Source organism: Argopecten irradians, chromosome 2, assembly GCF_041381155.1.
Source record: "Argopecten irradians isolate NY chromosome 2, Ai_NY, whole genome shotgun sequence".
NCBI lineage: Eukaryota > Metazoa > Mollusca > Bivalvia > Pectinida > Pectinidae > Argopecten > Argopecten irradians.
Genome location: NC_091135.1, coordinates 4907109 through 4935051, shown reverse-complemented (window position 1 = coordinate 4935051; position 27943 = coordinate 4907109). Strand labels below are relative to the sequence as shown.

At 34.6% G+C, this 27943-nt stretch overlaps 1 protein-coding gene across 1 annotated transcript; it reads right to left on the bottom strand.

The window, feature by feature from the left end:
• Positions 1-90: 90 nt before the first annotated feature.
• On the bottom strand, positions 91-26692 carry LOC138314211 (sterol regulatory element-binding protein cleavage-activating protein-like). The gene is made up of 24 exons (XM_069254424.1): positions 26577-26692; positions 23258-23432; positions 22521-22662; positions 22139-22299; positions 21032-21169; positions 19995-20074; positions 19157-19271; positions 18691-18872; positions 17964-18090; positions 17019-17131; positions 16190-16284; positions 15465-15563; positions 14796-15086; positions 13682-13995; positions 12878-13319; positions 12291-12417; positions 11293-11862; positions 10646-10782; positions 10003-10088; positions 9359-9722; positions 8970-9050; positions 8023-8235; positions 7415-7477; positions 91-7093 (listed from the first exon to the last, which is right to left on the bottom strand). Exons 2-24 carry the CDS (start codon positions 23365-23367, stop codon positions 6911-6913), a joined length of 4233 nt encoding a protein of 1410 aa, XP_069110525.1. The 5' UTR covers positions 23368-23432; positions 26577-26692; the 3' UTR covers positions 91-6910.
• Positions 26693-27943: the final 1251 nt, after the last annotated feature.

Here is a 27943-nt window from a genome sequence, read left to right as displayed (position 1 = left end):
ATTTTAAAACACACACTTTTTGGCATGTGTATGCAGTCTTTTCAAAAGAACAGGATGTATCTAAAGAAATTAAAAAGAAAACACAATTCATGCATGTCATAAGCACAATTTATTATTTCCACCGTAGTGTGAACTTAGTCTAACGTGATAATTAGGACATCAAAACAATCTGTTAGTTACACAAAAATAAATTATACACATCATCTCATGATGTTAGAGTTACAATCACTGATATAAATTATAAGGTACATGTATCGACAATCAAAAACACTACTGAAATACTCCTCTATTTCCGCATTGCATTGATAATGTTAGATGACTGATGAAAATAGTTTATTAAAGCTAACTAAATACTTTATATGTCAATACTGTAGAAAATGGAAACCCTGTGTACAAGTGATATAAAGCTTGTTACTGACAGTAAAGAGATGATTTATGTAGTGGTTTCTATATCATGGAATAAATTCAATAGGTGGGCTGAGAAGTTGAATAGTAATTACCGGTAATCTCCGTCTTTGTCAATAGAGTTTATATAGAAACTAATTTATAGGGGTATAACAACATTCAGAGTGAATTCTTATTTTTGTTATCAAGCTTGACTGGGGCTAACAAAATGCTTTTGATTTAAATGAAGTCTTGGGGTTAATTATGTTTGAATAAATGAGTTTTGATAAATCTTATAATCAAATTTAATTTGGTATCAAAATAATGCATCATATTTCTTACTAGTCTCAGTCGTACTAATGTCTTTGCTGCATTTGGCTACTTCACAAAAGCCTTAAGAGAAGATATTAAGTTTGTGTTATATGCAAAATGTTTAAAAGCCATTGATGGGAAAATACAAAATAATATAACTATGTATTTCATGTTTCTATTCACAACCACAAAAATATAAAACGTTGAAGCCTGATTACAAAAGAAATACACTAATCCTTTAGATCTTTAACATGCTAAAACCTCAGTTTTTCCATTTCTTTGGCAATGTATCTTGTAATAAAAATCTGGCATGGATTTATTGCTTTATTTTGGAAATATGCTCCAGATGCTACAATACAAAAATGTAAGCTAAGCTGAACTTTATGTTTAGATGCTACCATTATATCTTTGTCAGATGTGGACACAGCCACAGGAACCTGGCACGATTTTTTTTAACTAACAGTATACATATATATATTATAGTATCTATAATATATATATATATGTATACTGTTGGTTAAAATTTTTCGTGCCAGGTCCCTGTGGACACAGCTATTGTAAATACTTTATTGTTTACTGTATTTAAAATTTTACACCGAAGTGACATTATACAGTTGTTGACTGGGATTGATAGCAATAGATGAATTTTTGGACCCGAAGCCAAACTGTTGCCCGAGGTCGAAGGCTGAGAGCAACAGTTTGTGTGAGGGTCCAACAAATCATCTGTTGCCAGAAAACCCAGTCGATAACTGTTTTGTTAATCCCACTGACTCAAAACAATGCATTGACGTCACAAATTGTATGTGTGACGTCACTCCAGTCCAACTGCACATTTTAACAGTTCTTTGGACCACTCGACGGAACTGTTCATTTATAGGCATTTTTGTCAATAGAGTTTATATAGAAACGATTGTATAGGGGTATAACAATTCACATCTTTTTTCCATTTCTCGGTTGACTGTTTTCCTCCATAGAAATAGTGAATCATTAGAACTGTGAATTCGTTTAGTGTTTGAAACAAGGTGGGTATTCACAAACTACCTACCAAAATTTAAAAAAATGAAGAAAAAAAACCTTGTACAATGTATACACTCACATTCATAAACTACATAATTATAATCCTAGGTTATTTATGATTTCATCATTTTTAGACTCTACATAAAGAAAAACTATCAAATAAAATACATCATTGATATTGAACATTTTGAATACTTAACAATATCTTGATCCGGTAATGATATATAAATACTTTGAAATACCAGGTAACATTCAATGTTGCAAAAAATGGTTCTTTATATTTCATTCTAATTGATATTTTTCAACATTTTTTTTTTCAAAGAAATTAGTCAGCTTATTAGGCTTTCTCATACAATTGACAAAAGCATTCTTTGAATATTAATTCTATCAATCAATAATAAAATTAAAAAAACCTTGACCAAAAATGAAATCTGTAAAACCTTATAATAGTTACTTTTAATAGAATATAATCAGAAATTTGGTGGGTCTGCATAATGATAATTTCAATCTTTATTTTCATCTACCAGTAACAGTACAAAATCTTGAATATTTTATGATGATTTACGCTTATTGTTCAGAACTTTGTAACGACTATAAAAAACACAAGTGGTGTTTTTTTATAACTTAGTAATGATAAAAGGACTTAACAAACACAATTCAACATGAACAGGAATCGTCAGTAACATTAACCTTCACAAAACACAATTAACAGAAAACATTTAAACAGATAACAACCGCCATGTACACATGTACACAATCAAGTAAAATCAAACCAACATTTTAACATGTACAAGAATAACGCTGCTGTTGGAAAATAAAATTGTTCTGTATCTTTAAGATCTACATGTCATTTGTATAATATTTATCATTAATAATAAGTATACCGGGTAGGGTTTAGATTATAAGTTCGTTTCAATTGTAATTTATGATTATAATTTGTTTTAATACTATATATAAATTATGTTAAGGCAAATAAAAACAAAATTAATTTAGAATATGAAAAAAAAAAATCTCGCATAGCTGCCTGTGACCTTCAATTCATAACACATAGAAAATAGATCACTTCCATGATACCGCTTTTTGAAGTGCATATTTTTATAATCTCAGGAAAATGAGGGAAACAAGAATGATTTAACAACATGTGTCACATCATACAAGATTTTAATGAAAGAGTTGATGTCAAGAGTAAATCCAAAACTCAAAGGAAATGTATTGAAATCTTAACCTGACAACTGGAGAACAAATGATGTCATTTACCGTATGAAAATATCATGAAAATATCATGAAAATATAGAACTTTCTTTCTAACATTTTTTTTTTTTTTTTGATAAAACTATGTAAAGAAATATTGCATTACATATTGGCCCTTGGAATAACAAAAAGAAAACTTACAGATGACAGGAAAACTAGATAATATGTAAACTAGCACTATTCACATATTAATACACCAAGGATCACTTGTCCATCATAAAAAAATTTGCAGTGATTCAAGAATAGATTGAAAACAGAAACGGACTGTTCTAACGATTATACACATCATGTCACTGATTTGATCTCAAAATTGCACATTCCATAGCACAATGTTTTATTATCAATAAGGTTAACATATGCACTTTAACAGGTATACATAGATATGTACGAAATATAGGGAAAAGGGAATCATTTGATATTTGATCTTGAAGGACGGCCAAGTGACTACTACATAAGTTAACATTCAAACAATAGCTAAACAAAAAACAAAATTACTTCATACTCTACTAATATCACTCTATGTGTGTAAACTCTTAGACTACCTAGTGGTCTAGCAGCACCGGACAAGTTACACCAGCTTTCCGAGGCTACCTTAAAACTGAACAAATCGCGAAAAAGACCTTCATACTAAGGTGCGACTTAAAATATGAAAAAAATATGGTAGATTTTTTATCTATTCATTCTCATCGATATCCAGAGATTTTTCATTCAGCATCTTCTTTTCCATCTTTGTATATTGCAGTTATCTCCCTTACAGGAAGGTATCAATTAAGACGTCATTATTTGTGCAAGAAACTAAAGTTGTGTTCTACGAAAAATATGAACATAATCAATACCTTCCTGTAAGGGCAGATAACTCTTATTCCAAATGACATTGTAATTTTTCACTACTTTTATGTAGTTTCTAATATAAGTATGTAATTCATGATATTCATGACTTGTGTCCATTCTAGTTTGTACTCCTAATAGGAGATTTCAGAAAAGATGGCGTGACATCACAGAAAGTTTACATCCGGGTCCTCAAAGGTACAAACACAGTATGGCGAGTAATGAAAACAATAGCGGATACGTACATCCCTGCTACACTATCAATTCTTTGACAAAAGTATACACTTTCATACTTGCAAATTCTGATTTTAAAATGGTTTTTTTATTGTTTCAGAGGTGACAGACATTTATATTTTTATATTTACAATTGTTTATTGCTAAATATATTTGTGTAGATTTAGTGTTGAAGCCAGCTTGCGAAGCGGTATTGGGTCGTCACTACCCGTCATGATCAGGCCACAGCCCATATTTGGGAATTTAATAATATAAATACGTAAATACCAACACATATCTCAATAAAAATCTTGTAAAAGAGATAGATTTTGTTCTTTACCATGTATATCTTGTTTTAAAGGAATGATATAAACCACTGTGTTACACTTACATGCAGATTTACGAAATGTACATGTGTACGTATCGATGCCGATATCTCGAAAAATAAAAAGGTGAAATCGTTCAGTTTTAATGCTGTAGAGTTTTTTTTTAATTTCAGTCGCTTTTGTTCCATGGACTGTTAAGTGAAGTCTCAAATTGAAGTGATATTACTTTTAAATAATTCGAATACATGGTATACAGATCGTAGTAGTACTGTCGTAAATGCCGACCAGGACACATTGTGCACGGCTTCGAAAATCCTAAATAACTCAAAAGTTTTGTTTGAAAATATGATAAAAAGTAAATATAAACTGACTCATTTGTATGTCATAAACTAAATTCCAAAATTTCTGACGCCAAACGTAATTTTGTGACTCTGAAAAAGGACGAAATTCGAGATATCTGCAGTACTGTACATAATGGCTGCCGTGTGCTTGGGGTAATCTACGAAAGCAGACTTTAATTTGGTCATAATCACACATTGTAAGGTGTTTTACTGAGTAAGACTAAGAAAACGGTAATCGCTTATTAAAATTTCTGTACGATATTTGTGGAACTTGGAATTTAATTTGTAATTTCAAGCTGATATTTGCAATATTCTGTCACACACACTTGTACATAATGGCGATCGTGTTTTTTCTCGTGGCGGTCGAAAATGGAGTATAAACACCGTAAATTATATTAATACCATATGTTTATATCTATATATTATTGTTACATATTTTTTATTTACGCCTTTTGAAATTAAGATAAAGCAACAATTCTCGGGTTGCCGTACTATTTATTACAATAAAATGTAAACAAACATCGCAAGCGGCTGTGTTCCCACCATGTTATATACGGAGTTGTACCTTTGAGCGCCCGAATGTACCTTTGTGTGACGTCATCGCCATCTTTTCTGGAATCTCCTATATGTGGATTCTCTTCAAAAACTTTTATCATATTTAAGGTTTATAAGGTTGCCGAGATGTTTCAACTAAATAGCTCTTCATCAATGTCTCAGACATCAAAGTTAATAGAGAAAGGAAATACTTTCAATCTATACATCAATCAAGTACTAAAGGTACCACCAAAATTTATCAATTGTTAGTAGCCACAGAAAGCTGTTTTAGCTTTGTTTCAAATCTATTTACAGTTATACACAGGTATGTACATGACATTCCAGTGGGTAAAAAAAATATTAATAATTGATTATGTACAGTTTATGAATATCTAACAAAATGTCAATACAGATTTCAATGGAATTCTTAGACCATAATACTCCACACTTCTTTAAGGGGACACTTCACCATGTTACAACGGAAGATTCAGAATTTGGATCTAAAGCTCATAATATGTACGTATAAAAGTAATTGATATTGGCATTGTATAAAAGCATGTATTCCCCATTCTACGTAACATAATTTTTCAGAGGAAATTAAAAAAAAAAATTACATTTGTCACCAAAACATGTAACATCCTCTCAAATGGCATTTATTAATAAGGAGTCGTAGTCAAAACTTCTGACCAACAAAATATTTGATAGGCGTCAAGTCATTTAATTTCTTCCTTGTTTATGTTTAAGGTTTTTTGTTTAACATTTGTTGGAATTTTCTCACAGAAATACACAAAAATTTATAGTCAATCAAACTTTTCCATTAAACTTTGTTATTTAGTATTACGGTAGACAAATTTACTGACAAACCTAAGTTAGTATGCACCACTTCAGCGTCCCCTTCCTCAAAAATTACCATTGTATGTTCGGTAAGGTGACAGATATGGTCATCTATTTGTAATGCACCGGTTACCATGGTATTAATTGAACTTTTAAAAAAACTTGCACATCCACACATGGTCCCTTTCATTCCTAATTTATAATTTAAATTGGTTCACCAAGTTAAGAGAACTTACTCAAACAAGACTTATGAACAAGAGACAGATTCCTGTATATCTTGGTAAAGTTGCAGGAGCAGGGATCAATCTAGGTTTTGGGGGAAACTACCCTTTTTCAGAATAGGGGAAAAGTTTGGCGAAATATAGGGAAATTTAAATCTTCTTATTTTGGTCCAAAATTATATTCATTTTGACAAAGTACTGTAAAACAAATAATTTTATTTTAAGGTTTAGTAAAGCAACATTTTAAGCTCATTAATGAAAAATTTGAGTTTATCATAAAATATGCAGTGGCTGTATGATAAATATGAAGAAATTTGCAAACAAAATTCTAAAAAAATTAATGATAAATAAGTCACAGGGGAAATTGTGTTACAAAAACGGTCATTTTTTAGCTTCGAATGGAGAATTTTCAGGGGAATTTTAGGCCAGAGGGGAATTCATTCCTTGAGGGGAAATTTACCCATAAACCGTAATAAATCAAAGCTAGATTGATCCCTGAGGAGGTATGAATATTCTACAGAAATTGTAAAAATATGCATAAATATCAATAGTAATAAAAAATGATTTCTTTTCAAAATGGATACATGATTTTGGCTGCCTTGTAATACAAAGATGGTGTGGTTAACTTGCTGTACGTGACCGTCCACTTCTATTCTGCCTTCTCTAAAACCGTAGGGAAATGTATAACCTTCATCTCGCTGGCGTAATCACACACAATCACTGTGTTGTCAACTACCTTTATTTGATTCACAAACGCCATTCTTTCTGAGTCACTAAGATAAACTGTACGGAGAATCTCGCCTTTACCAACATCTATAAGATTTATGCAGCCCTGGAAATCAATGGAAAATTTAATGAACTTGTTAGAACTTACTATGATCATGTTCTTAATGACACTAACATAACTATTTGAGCAATTAAAATTAAGATTAATGAACCATTAGTGAAAAAATCTTTTTTTTAAGCCAATAAATATTGAAATTTACATTTGAATTTATTGCATCCGGATTTGCATTCCCTTTTCAACATCGATAAATATATATCATGTAATACCTGTACTTTCCTTTTTCTACTTTCTTAATTCAAATCATTAAATAAAGGTATATATATTCTACTACACTAGATAACTCTACACCACTAACACTGTACTTACCTGGCCCCCTGTCACCAGTAGGTTGTTGTTCAAGAGAGATAAACTGTTGTTACCACAAGGGTCCTGTCACAAAGAAAGCGAGAAAAACATTGTACTCTTATCACCTTCTTGTTTGTAGCTGAACACAATTACATATCTCAGGAATATTTTCATCACAAAACAATCTGTCACATTTCATACATATTTTGAAAACCAAACTACTCAAGCTAAGTTTCCACAATCTTTAGAGAGATTAAGCCTAAAACATGTATTGTACACAAGGAATGTTACTTTGACTGAACTACTGTAAACTGAAGTGCTGCAAACCAACTTTTTCTGCATGCAATTTATGTTCATGTATTTCATGTGCAATTAAGATTTATGAAAATAAATTTCTGGAAAAATTTCTACTACAATTAAGTACCATGGGTACAACAGATATTTACCTGTAAATCACAACAGCTATGAACTGCCATGGGCATGAAACACAAAAGTAAGTGGCCAGAAAATAGGGTTTTTTTTTTAATTACAGTACCTAACATTGTAAAGCCAAAAAATACAGGAACTTTTAGATAGCTGTACAGATGAATGTTTATACTGAGAATCATATTATTAAAAATCAATCTCACCATATTGAGACTGTGTAGAATGTTTCCTTTGCTACGGTCCCAGATGATCAAGGTATCATCCAACGCAGAACTTATCACATATTTAGTTGTACAGGTCAAGGCCACAACACTTCCTTCGTGACCTTTGACCTTGTGTATACATGACCCTGTAGGAAGGTCCCAAAGTCGGACAGTGCCGTCTGCATCTCCACTGGCTGCTGCATATGGAGGTAACTGTAGGAAAATTTAAATGAAATTAATCTTCCGAAAGATTTAAGACACATTTTTTCAGCCAAAGTAAGAATGAAATAATAAATACATTTTCAGTTAAGATACCAAACACTTCTGATTTTTTTCTATCAATCTCAATGGACCTCTTTGATTCTTTTAAGCACAAATACAAATTTTCAATTTTTTAGGCTCTAAACAGGATAATTCTGAAATAATAAAGATATTTCTTTGTTCCCTAAATTACGCAGTGACCTATTCTTGCAATTGTTTTCATTTTGATGATCTGTCATCTCAGAGAAAACAACATAAGGCCAAAAGAAAAATATGTCTGTTTAAGGTTAGGTCGGGAGGATTTTTTTTCTTTTTTTAATGTCTTTCACTCTGAAATAATGGCCGGAACCAGAGTCCGAGATCAAAATCCTGACTTTTAATGTTTTTTTTCGTAGGAAAGTGGGGAAAAAAATTGGGGATGGGGGTAAAAAATTAGGGTCGGTTTGGTAACCCTAAACAGATTTTTTTTTTTTTTTTGGCCTAATTTTACACACAAACGAATGGCATTACATTAGTGTACCTACCCACAAGAGCAGATCACTAAAGCATATACTGACTATATATATGATAGACAACACAAAGACTGTGATGACCTTGATATTATTCCTGCATGTCAGTGCGGTTAATCCCTACAAACATTTACCTATGATATCAAGCAGACTATAAATGATGGATAAAAGTTTTACCTTATCAAGGTATAACACTGTAATTTTCTCCTCATGTCCATGCAGTGTGTAGAGGGTTAGACAATTTTCCAACTTGAACACCTGTTAAATATAACAAAATTCACCTTATCACGCATCTAATAGCACCATAGCATTTTAAAACTGATTGGATTGTGACCATTTTTTTTATCCGAATGCAAAAATTCTTATATGGTATGTAAATATGTCATTTTAAAGTTTCTTACATAGTAACTAATAGAATGTGTGAGCTCTTTTACTTATGTTAATTTGAGATAAAGCAGTGCATTTATATTTTGAAAGACCATGATTTTTTTCTGTCAAATATAAAATTACAGGGATCTGCATTCTATACAGGACAAACAATTTTTTATAGATGTATGGTTAAATACCTTGAGTGTATGGTCTGAGCTTGCTGACACCACTCTCCCTCCTTGAGACTGTAGCGAGACTATTGGTTGTTGGTGGGCTTTGATTCTTTGGATTTGTGTGACATGAATGATTTCCTCCCATTTTCTCATACTGGTGGGTACAGGGAGTATGTGGCCGGTGGTGGGAGGGGCGAAGGTGTGACTATGATTACGGACGTGTCCAGATTTCTTAGTGGGACTAGGGTTTATATGAGATTGGCTGTAATTCCGGACGTGTCCTTTAGCAGGGCTGCTTGGCGGAGGCACATGAGGTGGCTGGACAGGGTTGTGGAATGTTTCCATCTCGAGGAAGTCAAGAGTACCGTCCAGCCTCGCGGCAACAACCCTGGTGTTGTATGAGTTAAATCAGGTCAATGCATATTGGTAATTATAAAGGTGTCAGAAGAAGTGTGACTTCAAAAGTTATCTTTATACATAAATACATAAACTTCCGCATTATTTGTATATACATGCTTACATAAATTTTACAAGTATATTCACCATTACATTTTTTTTAACTTTAATATAATTTGTATGTACAAGCTTACATAAAATTTAGAATTATGTTCACTATAACATTTAGAATGATTTTCTAGATTAAATATGAATATTTTTAACTGACATACCGGTTCCTGATGAAACAGAGTGCTATGACTCCCTCCTTGCTGTCACCATACAGACACTTGAGAGTTCCTGATCCTCCATCCCAAAACTGTAACAAGGATTAGAATTCTTTTAAAACGGTCACTTGAGTGTAATAATAACCATCCTCAACTGCAAATTCTAATACAGAATATGTTGTTTTCTTTCATGCTTCTTGCTAAGTATTTCCTTCCAAAATATGTTTGTTCTATTCAATGCCATAATCATGATCTGTTCATTTCCGATTTCTTGAATGAACAATTGGGCCATTAGTGGCATCAAAGTGCATTTTACCGTATCTTTTATAACTGCATTCAAATTGTAAAAAATCACAATTTGCTACCAAAGTAGGTAAATGCGCTCTTGAAAGCAGCAAAGCATCTCTACATGATTGTTCAGAAGCAATGGTTGTCAATCTTTCAACAGGTAAATTCTTGACATGCCCCCGATAGCTTTCCGATAACTGACTTTCACTACTTGTCTATGATTTTATCCTTTCACTCCTATTTACACACCAAAATTGTACTGAAGATATTGAACACAACTGATCTGTACTATAAAATTTGACCTTTAGCTTTTTAACCCTTTGCCCTTTAACCCTTTCCACTTTGACCCCCTGTTTCTGACCTCTATCCTTCCGTTGCCACAGCCAGCGATGATAAGGCCGTCATGACAGGTCATACACCACACAGAAGGAGCCTGGTTGTCCTGGAAACCAGAGTCAAACAGACTGGCATCATGCTGCTGAGTCAGGGGCAGGTCACCTGGGGACAAAGGTCAGAGGTTAACATGGCATAAATTCTTATGTTCCATAGACTCTGAGATAATGGATAAAATGTTATCGTGAAAAATGACATGAACTAAATTCTATCTCCAACAACATAAGATTGATTGATTTAAACATATTTTATTTGCATATATACAAATGGGATCAGACACAAGTTGAATAACTTATAGTCCGTCTTCTCCCGTAAAACATGAATGATGAAATACATAATGACCACAAATATATTAGATTATGTAAGATTGAAAACATGTAAGACCAAAAATTTAGATCTAAATGCTTGTGCTTCAATGTGAAATCTGGTGCTGATGTGACACAGCAGAAATTGGAAACAATGTGACAAATATTTTATGGCTTGGAAATCAAAATCACAACACTAAGTGGCAGTTATACTTCTGTAAATATGTGGTAGGATGCCATATCAAACAGACAGCATGCATGTTATTTCTTAGACTAATTAACACTTGTCATTAATTCAGAAATGTATTACCTGCACTCCAGCTCCGTGCTCTGCTGTCCTCATACATAGAAGAGTTGTTGGCTGCCATCCCTGAACGACTCTCCATCACTAACTGTCTATGGTCCCTGTAGACTGGATCAAATCTACTACTGAAGTCAAACGCCTGAGGAGTGTTCACTCCGCCCCCAGGGGACGGGGTATACACAGGGGCATCACCTCCAGGAATCAGTGGGGAGGAACTACTGGGACTTCGGAGAGAAGACACAGATGACAAACTACCAGAACTTAAATTAGAGTTATCTCCCTTTGGCAAGGAGGACTGTCTATGTGTATTTTCTGGCGAGTTTAATGCTGAAAAGTTTGTATCTATAGTGCTGTTCAAATCAGGTTCAAAACTGAAGATATTTCTACGGCACACATCGCCTGGTTGTTTGGCATTACTACGCCCACGGTGACGTGGACCTCCGCCAATGTCCCCTCCATCCTGTTGATAAAGAGATGTGTCCGTGGATACTGCACTGCTGTCACCATGGTATTCGTCGTATAAATCTGCGTCACTGTCCTCAATGTTACGGCCAACACAAGGCTTTCTTTTTATCGGTTGCACGAGGCAGTGGTTCTTTCTCGAGTCCATGCATGTAGCATAGTGAATTTAAGCTGTGAGCTATGAGTAGCACTGTAGGACATAGTGATGAATCTGTAGGACATAGTGAATAAAAATCATCAAAACATGGCAAAAGAAATAATTCAAAAAATATAATTCATTTCATATTAAAGAAAAAGTTGATATATATCATCCATATATATGATACACAATTTTTAATTAATAATTAAATAATGTCTAAATTACAAACACTGCCAACTGATCCATTTTTGCTGGTGCACAAACACGATATGGGGAGTTGTATTCGAAAAGTACAATTTCTAATGCAATTACAAATCTGCACTACACATGATATAATGAAATATCGTTTTTAACTCTACTGTACTTACACTACATCTACAATGAAAGCTTTCAGCATTACAATGTGATACCCACCTTTTCCTGATGATAGACATGAGACAGTCACCAGATACGGAGTCCCATACCCGGATCTGACCACCCAAACAGGAGCTGATGATGAAGTGGCCGTCAGTCACAACGCACTCGATCTCCTACAAAATGACAAGTACATAGTGCAGCTGAAATTTTTAATACCTCACTCATATAAGTCAACCCTGCTAAAGTCACAGTACAATGCAGTTTGTTGGGTCCAAATGAATTGTCATTACAATTATATCTTAAATGCAGACTACTAAAAAAATTCATCAAAAATCTACCATGGTGCTGTCGACCGCAATAGAACAAGCTTTGACTGTTATTCCGAATTAGCATAATATAGAGTTATCTGCACTTGTGGGTAGGTATTGATTGTGACGTCATGTCTTTGCGAGCGTAACGTCATACGTATCGGAGAAAATGACGTGAATGGCGCTCACAAAATAATGACGTAATTAATGATTAAAGTCTCTTTCTGGTGGTTCTATCGAAGGATAAAGTTGAGTAGGGTATCGATATTTGGAATGGACCGCAAATTTTTTAAGTTTTGAACTGCTTTGAGACTTTGTGTTTTACCTGTACGTGTCCATGTAGAACCTTAGGGACGGACTCCTTAATCTGTTTATAGTACATTCCTTTCTTTCTGTGCTTGCTCTTAGACTTACGGCGCCCGTAGTCCCGAGGACATAGTTTGTGATAACACGCAGCGATGAAGTAACTGATGCAGATGAAGCCAAGAAGTACGATGAAGACTGTGATGACAACTTCACGATAAGATTTAGGATACAGTTGTTTGATGTTTTCTGGATCGGCGTAATTATGTAAATACCAGGCAGAGAGTTCGTCTGGAACCTCATTTTTATCTACAGGTAAAGAAGATGATTCCTGAAATTTGTCAAATTGTGGAATGATGGACTTAGATGGGCTGCCATCTTGTTCTGATGGATGACGCTTATCAAGGGCTTCCTGTGGGTCAACTATCATCGAAAGGTGGATTGTGGGTAAGATGCTGATGAATCTGGAAAAGGAAGTACTCAGAGATATTAATTTCAAACAAGGTTATCACAGAAGCTCATGCAAAATCTGTTCTAGCTAGATACAGGCAAATATATACTGAAGAGAATAAGTTTTGTCCTAAATAATTATTAGTTTCCTTACAAGTTAACCACACTTATGGACAATATTTAATTTTATATCCAGATTCATCTTAGTGAACTTTTATCGATTAAAGATTGAAAATACTCTAACTGTAACAGGAAGTTGAAGGAGGATTTCTCAATACAATTATATGACATTCCAAATGCTGATTAATCTGCGATAAACAATATTATATAACTTTTCTAACATAAACATCAATATCTGATTTAGAAAATTACTTACTTTCCATACAGTGTAATGTTGTAGTAACTAAATAGAGTAGGCCAATGTTTATAATTCAACTGTCTCCACAGGTCAAACTGTGTGTGTTCTACAGGTCGAGAATCCTCCTCCTCGCCTGGTCGCCATGACCACCCTATCCCAGCATCATCCCTTTGGTGGCCATTTTGTTGTGGATTGTGTTGACTGGGTAATCTCCCTTTATCCAGATTTTCAAAAGGTGCTGATGTTAAGTTGATAACCGATGTTGAGTTGGTGAGGTGTTCCACTAGACCAGATTTATAGACGATGAGGGAGATCCAGATAATAGTGCAAACCTACAATATCAAAGAACATGTCACAAAGCGAAACAAAATGTAGTAGTTAGAGGAAAATCTGCCTTAGTGACCAACTTTATATCAAGACTGCCTCTATATAACGACCATCTGCCTAATATGACCACTTTTGTCGGGTACTAAATGACTCATTCAAACATTATTTGACCTGTGCATAAATATCTTAAGGAAAACCTCAGGTGTGTGAGGTCTTGGAAGAATAAGAATATTCAGCCAAATCCAATTAATTTCAATATCTGTATGGCAAACACAGGCATTTAAGCTCTTGAAAGAATAAGACAATTCAACAAAGAGTAGTTTCCAAGTAAAGTAAAAACGATAATATTGGAATTATGTATGTCCATATTTCAGAGTTATCTGCCCTTGGGAGTAAGTATAAATTGTGATGTCATGTACATGCGAGAGTCACATCATACTTTTCAGAGAATATGACATAAATTTCGCCCACAAAAAAATGTCATCACAATGGATACCTACCTGCAAGGGAGATAACTCTACAGCATATGGAATGACAGACCATAATCTGTAACAGAAATATGGATATCTAGGGACGTTTTCGTTTATTCGGAACAACTGGTTCGACCGTTGGTTAAAGTCATTATCTAAAGTATAAATCCTGACGGACCTGCATTTTTTGATACAGGCCTTTGAGGGTTTTGTCAAGGCTCGTCTAAAAACAATATAAAATCACCAGGTCCGTCTTTAATTAATAAACCAACAACTTGGTCCAACCAGTCAAACCGCATAATCGAAAACGGCCTTGCTTTCAATTTAAGTCTCACCATGATCATTCTCTGGACCATTCTGGTGCTCGCCCAGAAGTACAGCAGTCGGAGTCGGCGAGACTGGATGTTAATGGCTGCATTTTCAAAGAACTGGTCGATTTCCCTGGGGGTGGTGGCAGGGGACCTGGGCACATCCTGTATAGAGGAAGTACTTGGTGTCCTCTGTATGTGTGGGTTTCTTGTGTCACCCATATAGGCCTTCACTGGGCACCGGATCAGGGGTTCATACTGTTCATTCTCTATAGTACTCACAGACGAGTTCAGCGGCTGTTTATTTAAGTCTGACAGCTGCAATGTAATCAAAATATTATTGTATTTGTTTTATTTTTCAGAATTTATAAAGCAAATGGAAATTATCAAATTTACAATTATAAAATGATTTTTTTTAAGAAATTCTAGCAATATGGAAATGTTATTGGTTTTTTTTTCACTAATTCAAGTTAAACTTTATTCTCATCATTTATTTCAACCCATATAAACTTGCTGATATTTCAAAATTTATTGATTTTCAGAAAAACATTTGAAGGTTAAATGTTCGAAATTGAGTCCAGTAAATATAAATTTGAAACTCAAGAAATTTTTGACATACATGAACTTTTAAAAGTTCCAACTCCAAATAACCTAAACCTTTTATGGCTTCATTTCCTGGTATTACTAGTTGCTTACCTCCATCCTTCTGATGTCCACTGACAACACGGTCACAAAGAAAACGATCTGGAGAAAGAAATCCGTGAGAAGACCCACCAAGGCAAACAAAGCAAATTCCTAAAACAGAGGCACCATACAAGGAACATGTTATAACAATTTATATCAAAGAATTGTTTGTACAACAGACAAATAATGCAAGAATTATAGTATTGTCAATGGTATCATGTATACTTCAAAGAAAATCATTTAAAAAGAGTAGATCATATACTGAAAACATGGACACCCTCAACTTTCAATCTGTGCACTGTATATCTATATGCTTTAAAACTATTTGCTTGACAGACTTTTTTATAATTTTCTTTTTATTCAGGTTTTTCATCATTGCAATTTACAAATTATCATAACTATCAACATGTTAACTCTCACTCTTATAATATGTATATATGTTTCTGCTCTTATATATACAAGAACTTCACTTACCCATCTGATTCACACAATAGATATTACTATAACAAGTAATTTGCTTGACAAGCTTGTTGTTATACAATAATTCCAGTTTTTCTGTACATGTACACCATTTTTTTTTTTAATTCCTTGTATTGAAATGGTCAGTGTGGTATGACTAATAGACAAACAAACATTTTATAAGGAATTTATTTCATGGGAAGAGTCAAACATTGATAAAAATCATATCTTGATTAAATCGTGTACCAGGTATATATTTTGTTTTAGGATCGTCTCACCTGTATTTCTGGCACAAAGGTGAAAAAGCCACAAATGACGATGATGAGTTCTGTTGCCAGGTTCTTAGTAATGGACCATCCTTCCTTACTGATACCTGTAAAACAAGTTCAACTGCTACGTAACATTTAACTTGTAAGTGCCAGACCAAGTCAGACCACAGACGTGACCCCAGATATAACATTACTTTGGATATTCAGAGAATTATACCACACACATTCAGATATAAAATCAGGGTATATCACTGTTACTGCAGTCATAACAGCTTCAAAGTGAAAGCTTCAAGAATTTAGTTAATGCTGACTGATTTTAGACTTCTTAGGACACGAACAGGTCAACAGTAACAGAATGAATTCTAGAAACATCCACTCTGGTACTGATCTGATTGCAGATACAGTAGTGTACCCTAACTTGATTGTTCAATCCCTTGCATACAGTTTAGTATCCAGCTGATGTGTGCTGATGCCAACCCGATTTGTGCTCTTCTAAGAGAAGTCTTCGCAGAAGATCTTCCACCTCATAGATGAAAGAGCTTCCAGAAGTAGAAGATCCACAAATTGAGTAATTGGAAGTTGTATTCTAGAAGCTGAAGAGGGCAAATTGAGTCCGGTTTAGCCTCAGGAACCATTAGCATGCAGGAAAACTCTATCACATATAATCTTCAGATATTTAAATGTGTTAGCCGCATATAGAGGTGCAGAGCTAGTGTAGAATACCAGATGAACTTACCAACATAAACTAGTGGTAGAATGTTGGATGACCTTACCACTATAAACAAGTGGTAAAATGTTAGACACTTCGTACCGTTATGAATTATAAGCAAAAACTTACCTTGGGCTATCCGATGTTTGACCTCCAGGTCGACAGGAGTAGACACAACAGATTTGGTAATGACCATCACATTCTCAACACCGATCAGTACAACCAGGTAGGGGAAAATCTCCCTGTAAAACATCATCAAATGTATCAGACAAATGATAGGGTAATATAAGTGTATATCATCAAATATATCATTATTTTTCTCTAAAAAGGAACTGCCCGATCATAAGCTTTTTATCAGAAAAAAACCAGACTTTCTCCAACACTTCAATTATCTTGTGGATGTTAAGGAAATATTATCTTTCTTACAGAGGGAAGTTTATACTCCCTAGACACATAAGGTCACCACTACATGCAGTGAAACCACAGCATACATTGTCAATGATGTCGTCAACTTTAATGCAAAATAACGTTCCTGTGATGATGGCATGAAATTTGATTCAGATTTTTTCAAGTACGGAAGAAAATTAATCCAACTTAGGACAGTCAAGTGGATAGATATCTCAACCTGAGTGTAAGATACAGACTGGTCAACACTCAGCTAGACAAAATCTTACACTCACATTGAGATATCCCTGTCCGCTTGACCGATCCATATAAAATCTTATTAACACAATGCGGTATGTTCATACACACATAACCGCCTGATATCCAGTGATTTTGCCCGTGTCATACTTTTGCAAAGGTCACTAGTGTAATATGACCTAGAGCAATTTTTATTGTGACGTTATAACTAAAACAATAAAATGACATCAGGAAAAATGATGTGACGCCAAGATTTTGAGGACAGCCAGATAAAATGACAGCCTTCCCTGGATTTTCTCAAAACATTTTGACTTCTTCCAAATGTAGGTTGTCGGAGTTATTTGATAAAAAACATCTTAAATTTGTGTTCGTTTTATAGGAGTTTTTATGAAATGACGCTCATTTAATATCCTATAAGTATGGTATACATACCCTCCGTTTAGTGTTGGTGTCAGACCAAATACAGTACAGATACTGACAGAACTAAGGAGAGACGATACAATGGTTACAACAGCACTGAGAGCCAAGCCCCACTTAGACTTCACCATCTCAATCTTTCCTGGAACGTACAAACAATTACTTTAATAAAAAGAATCCTTGATAAGTGTCTTTCATCCATATTAGTGTGTAAAATTTGTCGTGTAAATGCAACGATCATACCAGGGCCAAGTTTCAACAAAGTTCTTTAACTTAAGAAAAATCTTTAGACCTGTCCAAAGGATTTAAGCATCAAAGAACTTTAGGAAATTTTCCTTTATTCAAGAAAGTTTTTCTTAACAGCTGTTATGCTATAGATATCCTATAAAGTTTCCAGTGAGTAAACATTGTTTCGATTTAATAGTGGGCAATCTCCATTTCACTATTAAAGAAGAAATAAGTTCTTCACCAAATATGGTCAAAAGGATTCAATCAATTGAACAAAGTCTTGTGAGTTCCAATGGATGACCTTGAGTTTCATTTCAATGTTTTTATTCCGTCTTTGCCGATTACAGAGTTACCTCCCTTGCAGGTAAGTATCGTAAATATCATGTGTTTGCGAGCACAACATCATACTTTTCAGGAAAAAATACGCATGTTTCGCTCACAAAACAATGATGTAAAAGGGTTATCTACCCGCAAAGGGAGGTAAGTCTGTAATATAAAAAGATTGCATACTCACGGACAGAGAAGTAGAGGTACATAGCCAGGGCAATGTAGGTAAGGATAAGAGGTTTATACTCCAGGAGGATTCGGTTCTCCTTGTAGTGTACATGTACTAGCTGTTCTGGGTTAGTATTGTTCACATTCTTCACAGTGTCTGTGAACGCCAGCACTAGTTTGTTCTTCAAGGCATCAATAAACCTGGTTAAAAGAGAAAGTAAATAATCAGCTGCATTCTGTTTGATATGAAATGCCCCAATCTAAGTAAGAAGTTGAGTTTAGACACAATGCTATATACAACATAAATCACAGGTACGAAAGGTATAGATACCACAAGGCTCATCTTCACTTTAATTAAAATATTTAAGTTTTACATCAAAACAGACTGGGGATTTCAAATTAATCAAATGTGAGAAAATGAGGTTTAAATGTGATTTACAAAAAAATTATGTGTGTGATTTAAACAAAAATTGGTTTAAGCTTACTTTTGATCATTTTTCTTCAGTACAATGGTGACAGCAAATGATATTGTTCTTTGTTGGTTACGGATGAAATATCGTGACACCCCAGTATTCTTGTATGGTACTCCCAATAAAATATCTGTAATGGAAGAAATTTACTGTGGGAGGAAATAAAGTGTTACACATAATGTTTATGATCTTATCTAAAATATAATCAGACAAATAATGCCTTATCTGATCTCTAAATAAATTCTAAATCGTTCCAAGGAATAAACTGTACATGTTAAAAGATCAGTAATTTGGTCATCTAAAAGAAATTTTAATAATTCAAATTATTTAAATGTAATGCTGTAAAGTGGGTAAATTTCTATTAAGTTCCATTTTTGCTATATTCGCAGCTCTACTGAAATCCACGAATTCTAAACACTAGAAAAACATTTATCATTATGTTACCGTTATGCAAAACATTGTTCAACAATTGGCAACTGTGCATCCAATCCAAGATGGTCCCACTGTCAAACGATTATGAATTAATTACAAAGAAAACATTACTATCAATGTTAAAACTATTAAAACTTATCAATCAATTGATCTGTAATTATTGCTTCTAGAAGAATCAATTATCGCAAAATTAATCCCTCGCGAATACGTTCTGTTATCAAAACCACAAAATATAGACCCCTACGAATTTAAAGCGCCAGTAATGCCATTAATCAAAAGATTCTAATTATCATTATTAATCAGTTCAATGGCTAAAAATCGAACATCATGCTCTCTTATATAACAAATTCCAAAACTAGCAAAAAATCGATAAACAGTTGATGCAGTCAACATTAGTTGGTATAGATGCTCTGTTACAAACCTCTTAGATAAGGTGAGGTATTGAGTGTTTCTCCTCGTTTCTGGAAAATTGTTCTTAAGATGTCCCCATCAGACATAAACCTGTAAGTCAAGCAAACGAAAGATTTATTAACAATACACAAAATAGATAATATATGACTCTTTCATATTTACATATGTAGGATAGAACTATTCCACCCAAGGGTACAGATTTTTTGGTCAGAACTGAGGCTTGCCGAGGTTTCTGACCCAAAGTTCTGTACCCGAGGGTGGAATCGTCCTATCCTACATAATTTACATATGAAAGAGTTATTTTCTCACATTGCTTGTCGAATTACTTACACGAAAGGTGAGGCAGCCATTTTGTGACAAAATCTAAACTTCTTGAATAATTAATCGATTTTAAAAATAAGAACGCCATTCAAAAGAGCCCATCAAAGTTTGGTTTATATTAAAAAATATAAACAAGAAATCTGAGGTAAATCGGTTTGAAATGCAAATTAAACAAATGAAATGGTAAAGAAATCTGGCAAATCAATCGAAAAAGAAGAAAAATGACATTAACTTTGCCTGATATGACGTCATCTCATTGTTTTTCAATTGTGCCATCACAGCTATGTATGATAGATTTATCTTACATAGCTGTCTTTCATGGGACAACTCTATCTAACATGGCTAGCTATGTGAGAAAATTGTTTCTTCACCAATATCTATCTGTACTAAATAGTCAAGCAACGAAAGACTTATCAACAAGATACAAAGCATATAAAAAAGTTTCTAGAACAATCCATACATTTTGTATATTGGACTAAAGAGCAGAAAATGTAGCATTTTAGCAATTGCCTTAAATGTCTCCTTTGTTTTAAATAGCAGATTGTCGAGAAATAATTTCATTTTTCTCTTTGTCTACACTATAATCTGAAGTAATCTGCATCCTAATTGACATATTCAGACAATTACATGTAACTTCTCTGGTTTACTTCTCACAGTTCCCTGCTATCACAAAAAGCTTGCAGGTGACATATTTTAGACCAGTATATTCAGGGAATTTATACTCACTTTTCCTTGTTACGCCCCCAGAAGTTGGCAGGCGACACCTCCAGGCATGCATATTCTGGCAGAATCTCTTTGACTTTCTTGCTTTTTACTGTCTCTGATACACGGAGACACACATCAGCCAATGACACGTCTTTGCCACTGAAATAATATATGATTATGTTTGCCAAATTTACTTTTGTGGGCCCAAAATCTGCTATTTTTTAAGTATGTTATTTTAAGATGTTAATCTTGCATTTCAAATATTAACTACATACCTGACATATTTGATAGTGCTATTTGGTAATATAGCAGTTCTAGTTGCCACGGCAACCATTTTTATTATACATAAATTATGCAAAATGTGAAAATTTCATCAAAATTGGCCTTTTTATGTAGTTTTTCATCTAGTTAACATAGAGCGCATTCTAGAACAAACTTTATATTTCTCAAAATGATGTATTCTTCGTGTCTGGTAATTCCCTTAAAATATAAAGTTTGTTCTAGGTTGTGCTCTATTGCTTTTAATAGAAAAAATATGCCAAAACTGACCAAATTTTCAAATTTGCATAATTTATGCAAAGTTTCCATGGTTATATAGCAAAAACATACTTTCTTTCAACAAAAATATCATTAAGTTTTTATGAGGGGCGTATTCAATATTTCAAATGCAGCAACTTAATTTTCTAAATACTTAATTTGAAATTTTGTAGATTTGGGGCCAAAAAGAGCCATTGCCATATCTAGTCCTTTACTATTAAATTAAAAGCATTTGCTGATGTGAAAAACTTTCTTAAATCAATTGCAATATGTATGAATATACTGTATATGTCTTTTATTATCTAGTTAGGATGGCATTTTAAAGTGTGCAACATCTTTCAAACAATCTTCAAAATCGAAATAATGTTTACTGACATTCAACTTCAGAGAAGTCTTAATTTCTTATTAATGTGATTCAACAAGATCAATTATTGCCTTTTCTGGAAAACTAGTAACTTGCTGTCCTAAGCAGCAGGATGGGCAGCATGGCTGTTATGTAAAGATCTATCATGAATTCAAGACCTAGCAAGAGATATTTTATTTTTATGATTCCAGGACATCTTCATGTAAATTGTTGTCTCATGTTCTTACTTGTCAGAGAAAATGAAGCTGTCCAGCTGTTGTATGACATCAAACACCTTGCTCAGTGGAGTACGAAAAGCATCCATCGGAGCAAGAAAGTCAGACGCCCATGGATACACCGCAGCTCGGACAGTAATTTGCTGTACATAGCCAACAGGTGGTCCTCTCAGCTGTAGAAGTGGAATGGTAGAGTTTGCAACAAAAGGACTTTTATCCTCATAGCAATGCAGTTATTGATACAATTTATTGATTTCATGCTGAGCTATGTTGCCATAAGGCAAACTTGAATTACTTCAAGCAAACATTAACTCACTAGTTGTAAAATGTCCACTCAAATTCAATAATACATTTCCCCTAACCCTATACCCGCATCTAAAATACTTTATCTTACCCATCTAGGTTTCAGCTCTCCCTCATTGTTGTTGTCTTTAATGTTAGGAGGTACAGAATCGACAGTTGAAATATCTTCCCTCAGGGGCACACTGTACTCCAACGGTACATTTCCTGGCAACGGTACATACAGTAGGGGAAGGCTGCAATTTAGAAATATTAACCTTATTTACATGTAATCTAATCATTGAATACATCCAATAGTTTGCATTTTGAAAGTGTGACAGAGTACAATTTTCTAAACCTGTTACCTTTAGCAAGATTCTTTTCACTTGTCTTAAAGATCATATGTGTACTAATTTAATAATGCTCCACTGTTGACAGCTAGAGCATGTTTCGATACTCATCATTTGAACAATAATTGGCGTTTACTCATGTAAGTGTATGTCTAGTATAATCCCTCCAATGCGAACTCAATATTCCTTGAATAATCCCCCACTCATCAAAGTGATCGCATGGTCCTGACCGTTTCCCTAATGACTAACAAAACCCTGGATAGCTCAAACTGCTATATAAATTCATTAATTACCTGTATCCGTAATTTCTCAAACAGAAACATTTCCCCTTCCCGTAAAATACATAGTAAAGAAACCATCTAAACAAATATAGATGTTTAAAATATAGACAGTTCGAAATGTTTTGGTGAGTCACACAGGAATCATGCGTCCAAGATTCGTCTAGGCGTGTCCTGTAAATCACCAGACCTGTCTGTGTGTGTTAATAATCATGTTTACTTACAATGTGAAAAGCATGAGACTGATGACAAGACAGAGGATGGAGTAGGGATGACTGGCGCAGAACAAGCCATGAGTGTAGTATATCCGCCCCACTCGATCCTGTAGGGACATGGCAGCAGATCACCGCCAACCATATAATCCTCAGACACTACTTCACAGCTTCACATCTCCAATCCCTGTAAATAAATGGTCGTTATTTTTTAACCTCTCACCAGAATCACAACCCCAAATATTTTTTCTGCAAATGAAATTATGCTCAAACAAACATCCTATTAGAATCATTTTATTCAAAACAATGTTTATTTACTATGTAACTTTTCATGAATTACCATGAATTGACTTGTTATTGTTGACAACAAAGGGGGCATCCAACATTATATATTGATAATATATTATATGGGACAAGGAAGTAATTCCAACCGTGTGGACAAAAAATAATTTGTCAAATTATTGAGGCGATCTGCCCCTTTATCAAGACATACAAAACAAACACGATTACATAAAGATATACTATATCATATGTTATTCAAAGGAAAAGATTTTTTTCTCTGCTTTTCCCTTGTGATGATACATGGACACGGGCATTTCAGCCGCATAGTCCATCAGGGGGGTAATAAGGGCGCTGCCCTTCGTGTGCACAAAGTGTGAAGCACTTCTAAGGTGACACATACATGAAAATATAAGAAAAACACAATCTTTCAGATTCAATCCTATACACCGACAGCTTCAACTTGCAGCCCCCATTTTTTCCCCACTGTAAAAAATCCCATCAGCGTGAATGTGGTGCTTTGAAGTCAGCTCGTTATATAATCAAGCAGTTCAAACACTTTAATGATCAGACAAACATAATCTTCATCTTGCAGAAGCTCAGTGCTATGCCTATTGCTCTTTATTTGCAAGCGTTCAAGTGATAGACAACATTCCAATTAGTCCGCTAAACCTGCCTATATTATAAGGCTTTTTAATTTTTTTTTTTTTTTTGCCTAATATATATTAGGCAAAAAAAAAATTAAAAAAGCCTAATTATATAGGCAGGTTTAGCGGACTACATTCCAATATAATCAGCTGGCCAAAAACGAATTATCTGTTACAGAAATAATAATTTCTTCCTTTTCTTATGTGGATTTCCTTCTCAAATAAGGGTGTGAGGTGTGAATATATGAATAAAAAATAAACAGAAAATTCGGCTCCGTTATTACCATGAATTGTTCTAGTTCTAGTTCTACCATGTTCTTGCCTACTTCAACAGAATGAAGATTGTGCAAGTTGGGTGTGGCAAGGCTTGTGTGTGAAAGATTAATTGTATTTGTATTTTGATAGTCCAGTCTTGAAGGAGGAGAGGGTAGCACTTGTTGCTAATTCGAGAGGGAGAGAATTCCAGTTGGATATGGTGCGTGGGAAAAAAGATTCTTTACGAGTGGAGGTTTTACAGGAGAGATCTAGAGTTTGGAAAGAGAGTGGGTGAGAGTGTCTGGATAGTCGATTGAGTAGTTTTAGGTCTGATGTGTGGATGGCTATCTGTTTATGAACTATTTTAAACATGGTTGTCAGACGAGAATCATAGCAAATGGTCCAGCAGGTTGCCAACACTGGATGTATTCCTGTGGCGACTGGTTACAAATCTGGCAGCCCGGCGCTGCACCATCTCAACCTGATCTATGTCCTTTTTTAAATGTGGGTCCCATACTGAACTTGCGTATTCCAGCTTCGGGCGGACCAGGGCTAAGTAGGCCTTTTCCTTGATCTTGGTGGGGAAGATTTTCAAGTTACGCCTCAGAAAACCAAGGGAAATGTTCGCACAGTTAGTAATATTACCAACATGTGCCCCCCACTTCAGGTCAGAGGTAATCGTGACGCCCAAGTACTAAGCCTGGTCTACATGCTTAAGCACCTGGCCGTGAAGCTGGGAATGATGTAGTATGGGATTGCGGGATTTATGTATGGACAGAACTTGGCACTTATCAGGATGAAACGCCATTCTCCATCTGCTTTCCCAACTGGCGAGAATGTCTAGGTCTTTTTGCAGTGCAATGGCATCACTAGTGGATGTATACGTAACTGTGAACGTATTAATATTGCATAATTAATGGTTACTGAAACATCTATTATGACGATACATGGATATGTGCATTTCAGCTGTGCTAGATTTTAGGGCTGTGTGGATGAGTGTCTGTACTTTGTATGATAGTTAAGCAACTGTAAGCATTGCCCACTATTGGATGGGTAACCGTTCCGTTGGTTTGGGCCCCGGCCTTGGCATGTTACGTACATCTTTATATGCGTTCTTCCTTTGAAGCATTTGATACATGGAAACTACACATAAAGTCTACATACAGCACTGCAGCAAACTACAAATGTCAAAATCCAAGACAATCCAAAACCATGCATATTTTTTCTAATCAGCCATAAATTGCAATAAAGGAATTATCCTATTTATGAAATGAGAAGATCCCTTCAAGTGACTTTCATTGGGAGCAACTGAAGAGGAATGCCATAGAATCCAGGGCTTTTTTTCAGCATGATTTGGGGCCGAAAATCAGCCACATTCCCAATGGCAAAACCTCTAAATTTTTCCCAATTCAACCTTAAAATTTCCCAAAATCAAAGTTTCTTGAAAACTATTCAAAAATATTGCATGAACATAGATGGTTATTTGAGGCTTTAAATATTTGTGAATTGGCTTCAAAAAAGTATATAAAACTACACTGGAAATAAAAAATATTAATTGTTATGCTTTATTTCATATATCATAATTTTCCCAAATCTTGGTTTTGGCACTCCATTTTCCCAAATTCAAACCCACAGGCCCCATTCTCAAAGCAGTGAGAAAAAGCCCTGGAATCAGATTGTGATTTGTCACAAAATGAATTATAAATAGTGTGAACATATATATATATATTTTATTATGTATAATCTATGTGATTCTGATGTTAATTCTTACGTTATATATATATATTTTCATATAAAAATCGACAGTAAATTCGGACTATGATCATGAATCTTTACTTTTGGGCCTTTTACTTTTTTTCTGACCGAAAAAAAAGTTTGTCTCGCTTTGGAAAAATAAGACAGAATTTCACTAGATGATAAGGGCTCTAACTTCACAATTCAGCGAAAACGTATGGTAAAAATCACAATTGGAACCCACTATTGTACCATGGGGGATTAGAACATACGATGCAGAAATCAAAGATGCGAGGCGTTGATTTCGGTCTCGGGGGCCGAAGAGTCCAAATACCGTCAATGTAAATAGTCATTTTATGAGTGAATATTTTTATTCTTATTATCTGATCGCCGTTATGAAGCCTAAATATACATACGCTTTGCAATAATCCTTTTCTTAATGGACCAGATAGTATGCTCTCTCACACAGAAACATCACTTCTGAATTTGTTTGCTTGCAAAACAATGTGATAGGAAGTGGACTTATCTCTATTTCCGGTCATACGGCGAACATTTCAAAGGCTGCAGTTGATTGGTTGAAAAGTTTGAGCGCATTGGTTAAAAAATACGATGACGCATAGGCCGGGATCGTACCATGTTTTTATTCTAAAAATACACTTTGATGGATTTCCATTTGTTGTAATAGTGGATAGTTTTTTCCATATTAATTAATATGCATTTAAAGGCCCACTAGATTCTAATTATATAACTTTCCGAAACAAAAGATAAAAGTTTCATATAAACAATAAAAATTATGTCGATGGCGTAACGAGGAGATTAAAACACCAAACAGGTGCTAGAATCCGTGCATAATATTATGTAACCAGCGATGATTAATTTCGCTGTTTTATCGTCCGGTGCAGTGATACGTAATTAACTTAATTAGGACGACGGCGGCAAACAAACATTTAACCTATTTCAAAATGCAATAAGGGTACTATTTAAGCGGGTACGCTTATAACTTTTGCGACTTTACAACGACCCTACAACATTATCAATCTCGTTGAATTTTAAATTCCCATTTTAAAAATAGAAGTCGTTTGGGGAAAGTAGCGGGCCTTTAAAGGCATTTCCGAAACGGCATTTACAATGTAATTTTTAAAATAAAACGAGACTAATTAAGCTACTTGTATTTTGTAGAGTCGCAAAAATATCAGCTTAAATTAACCGTTCACTCTACATTCACATATATATATATATAATTACATTCTGAATATTACATAACGCGGGTCGTTTTATGTTTCCCGCCAAAAAAGGCTTAATCAATTTCACGATTTCTAGTCATTCGTTTAGGACGGCAGATTTAGAAGAAATGTCTTAAACATATTTCTATCCTTAAAAAAATACGAGATCTCATGAAATGACGATCCGCTTCAGAAAAGAAAACGGTAATTAAACCTAGCACACGCAAGCTACATCAAATGTGGCCGAGTGGTTAAGATGTCCCGACATATTACCACATGCCCTACACCTCTGGGATGCGGGTTCGAATCCCGTGTGGGGCAGTTGCTAGGTACTGACCGCTGTCGGTGGTTTTTCTCCGGGTACTCCGGCTTTCCTCCACCAACAAACCTGGCATGTCCTTACATGACCCTTGCTGTTAATAGGACGTAAAAATACACAAACAAACATGTAGCCCGAAATACTCTGGCCCTTAGTCTGGTGTCAAACTCGAACGTTTGAACTCTTGTTTTAACCTCACTTTTCAGGACTGCCTCATACCATACGGCAACATCATAAAAGT

What these genes read in the sequence shown, in the direction of transcription:
- LOC138314211 (XM_069254424.1), bottom strand. Translation starts at nt 23,367, where the DNA reads ATGTCCCTACAGGATCGAGTGGGGCGGATATACTACACTCATGGCTTG. An exon ending in ACACCAACACTAAACGGAGG is followed by an intron (nt 17,132 to 17,963) that starts GTATGTATACCA and finishes GATGTTTTACAG; the next exon opens with GGAGATTTTCCCCTACCTGG. An exon ending in TGGACATCAGAAGGATGGAG is followed by an intron (nt 15,087 to 15,464) that starts GTAAGCAACTAG and finishes ATTACATTGCAG; the next exon opens with CTGTCAGACTTAAATAAACA.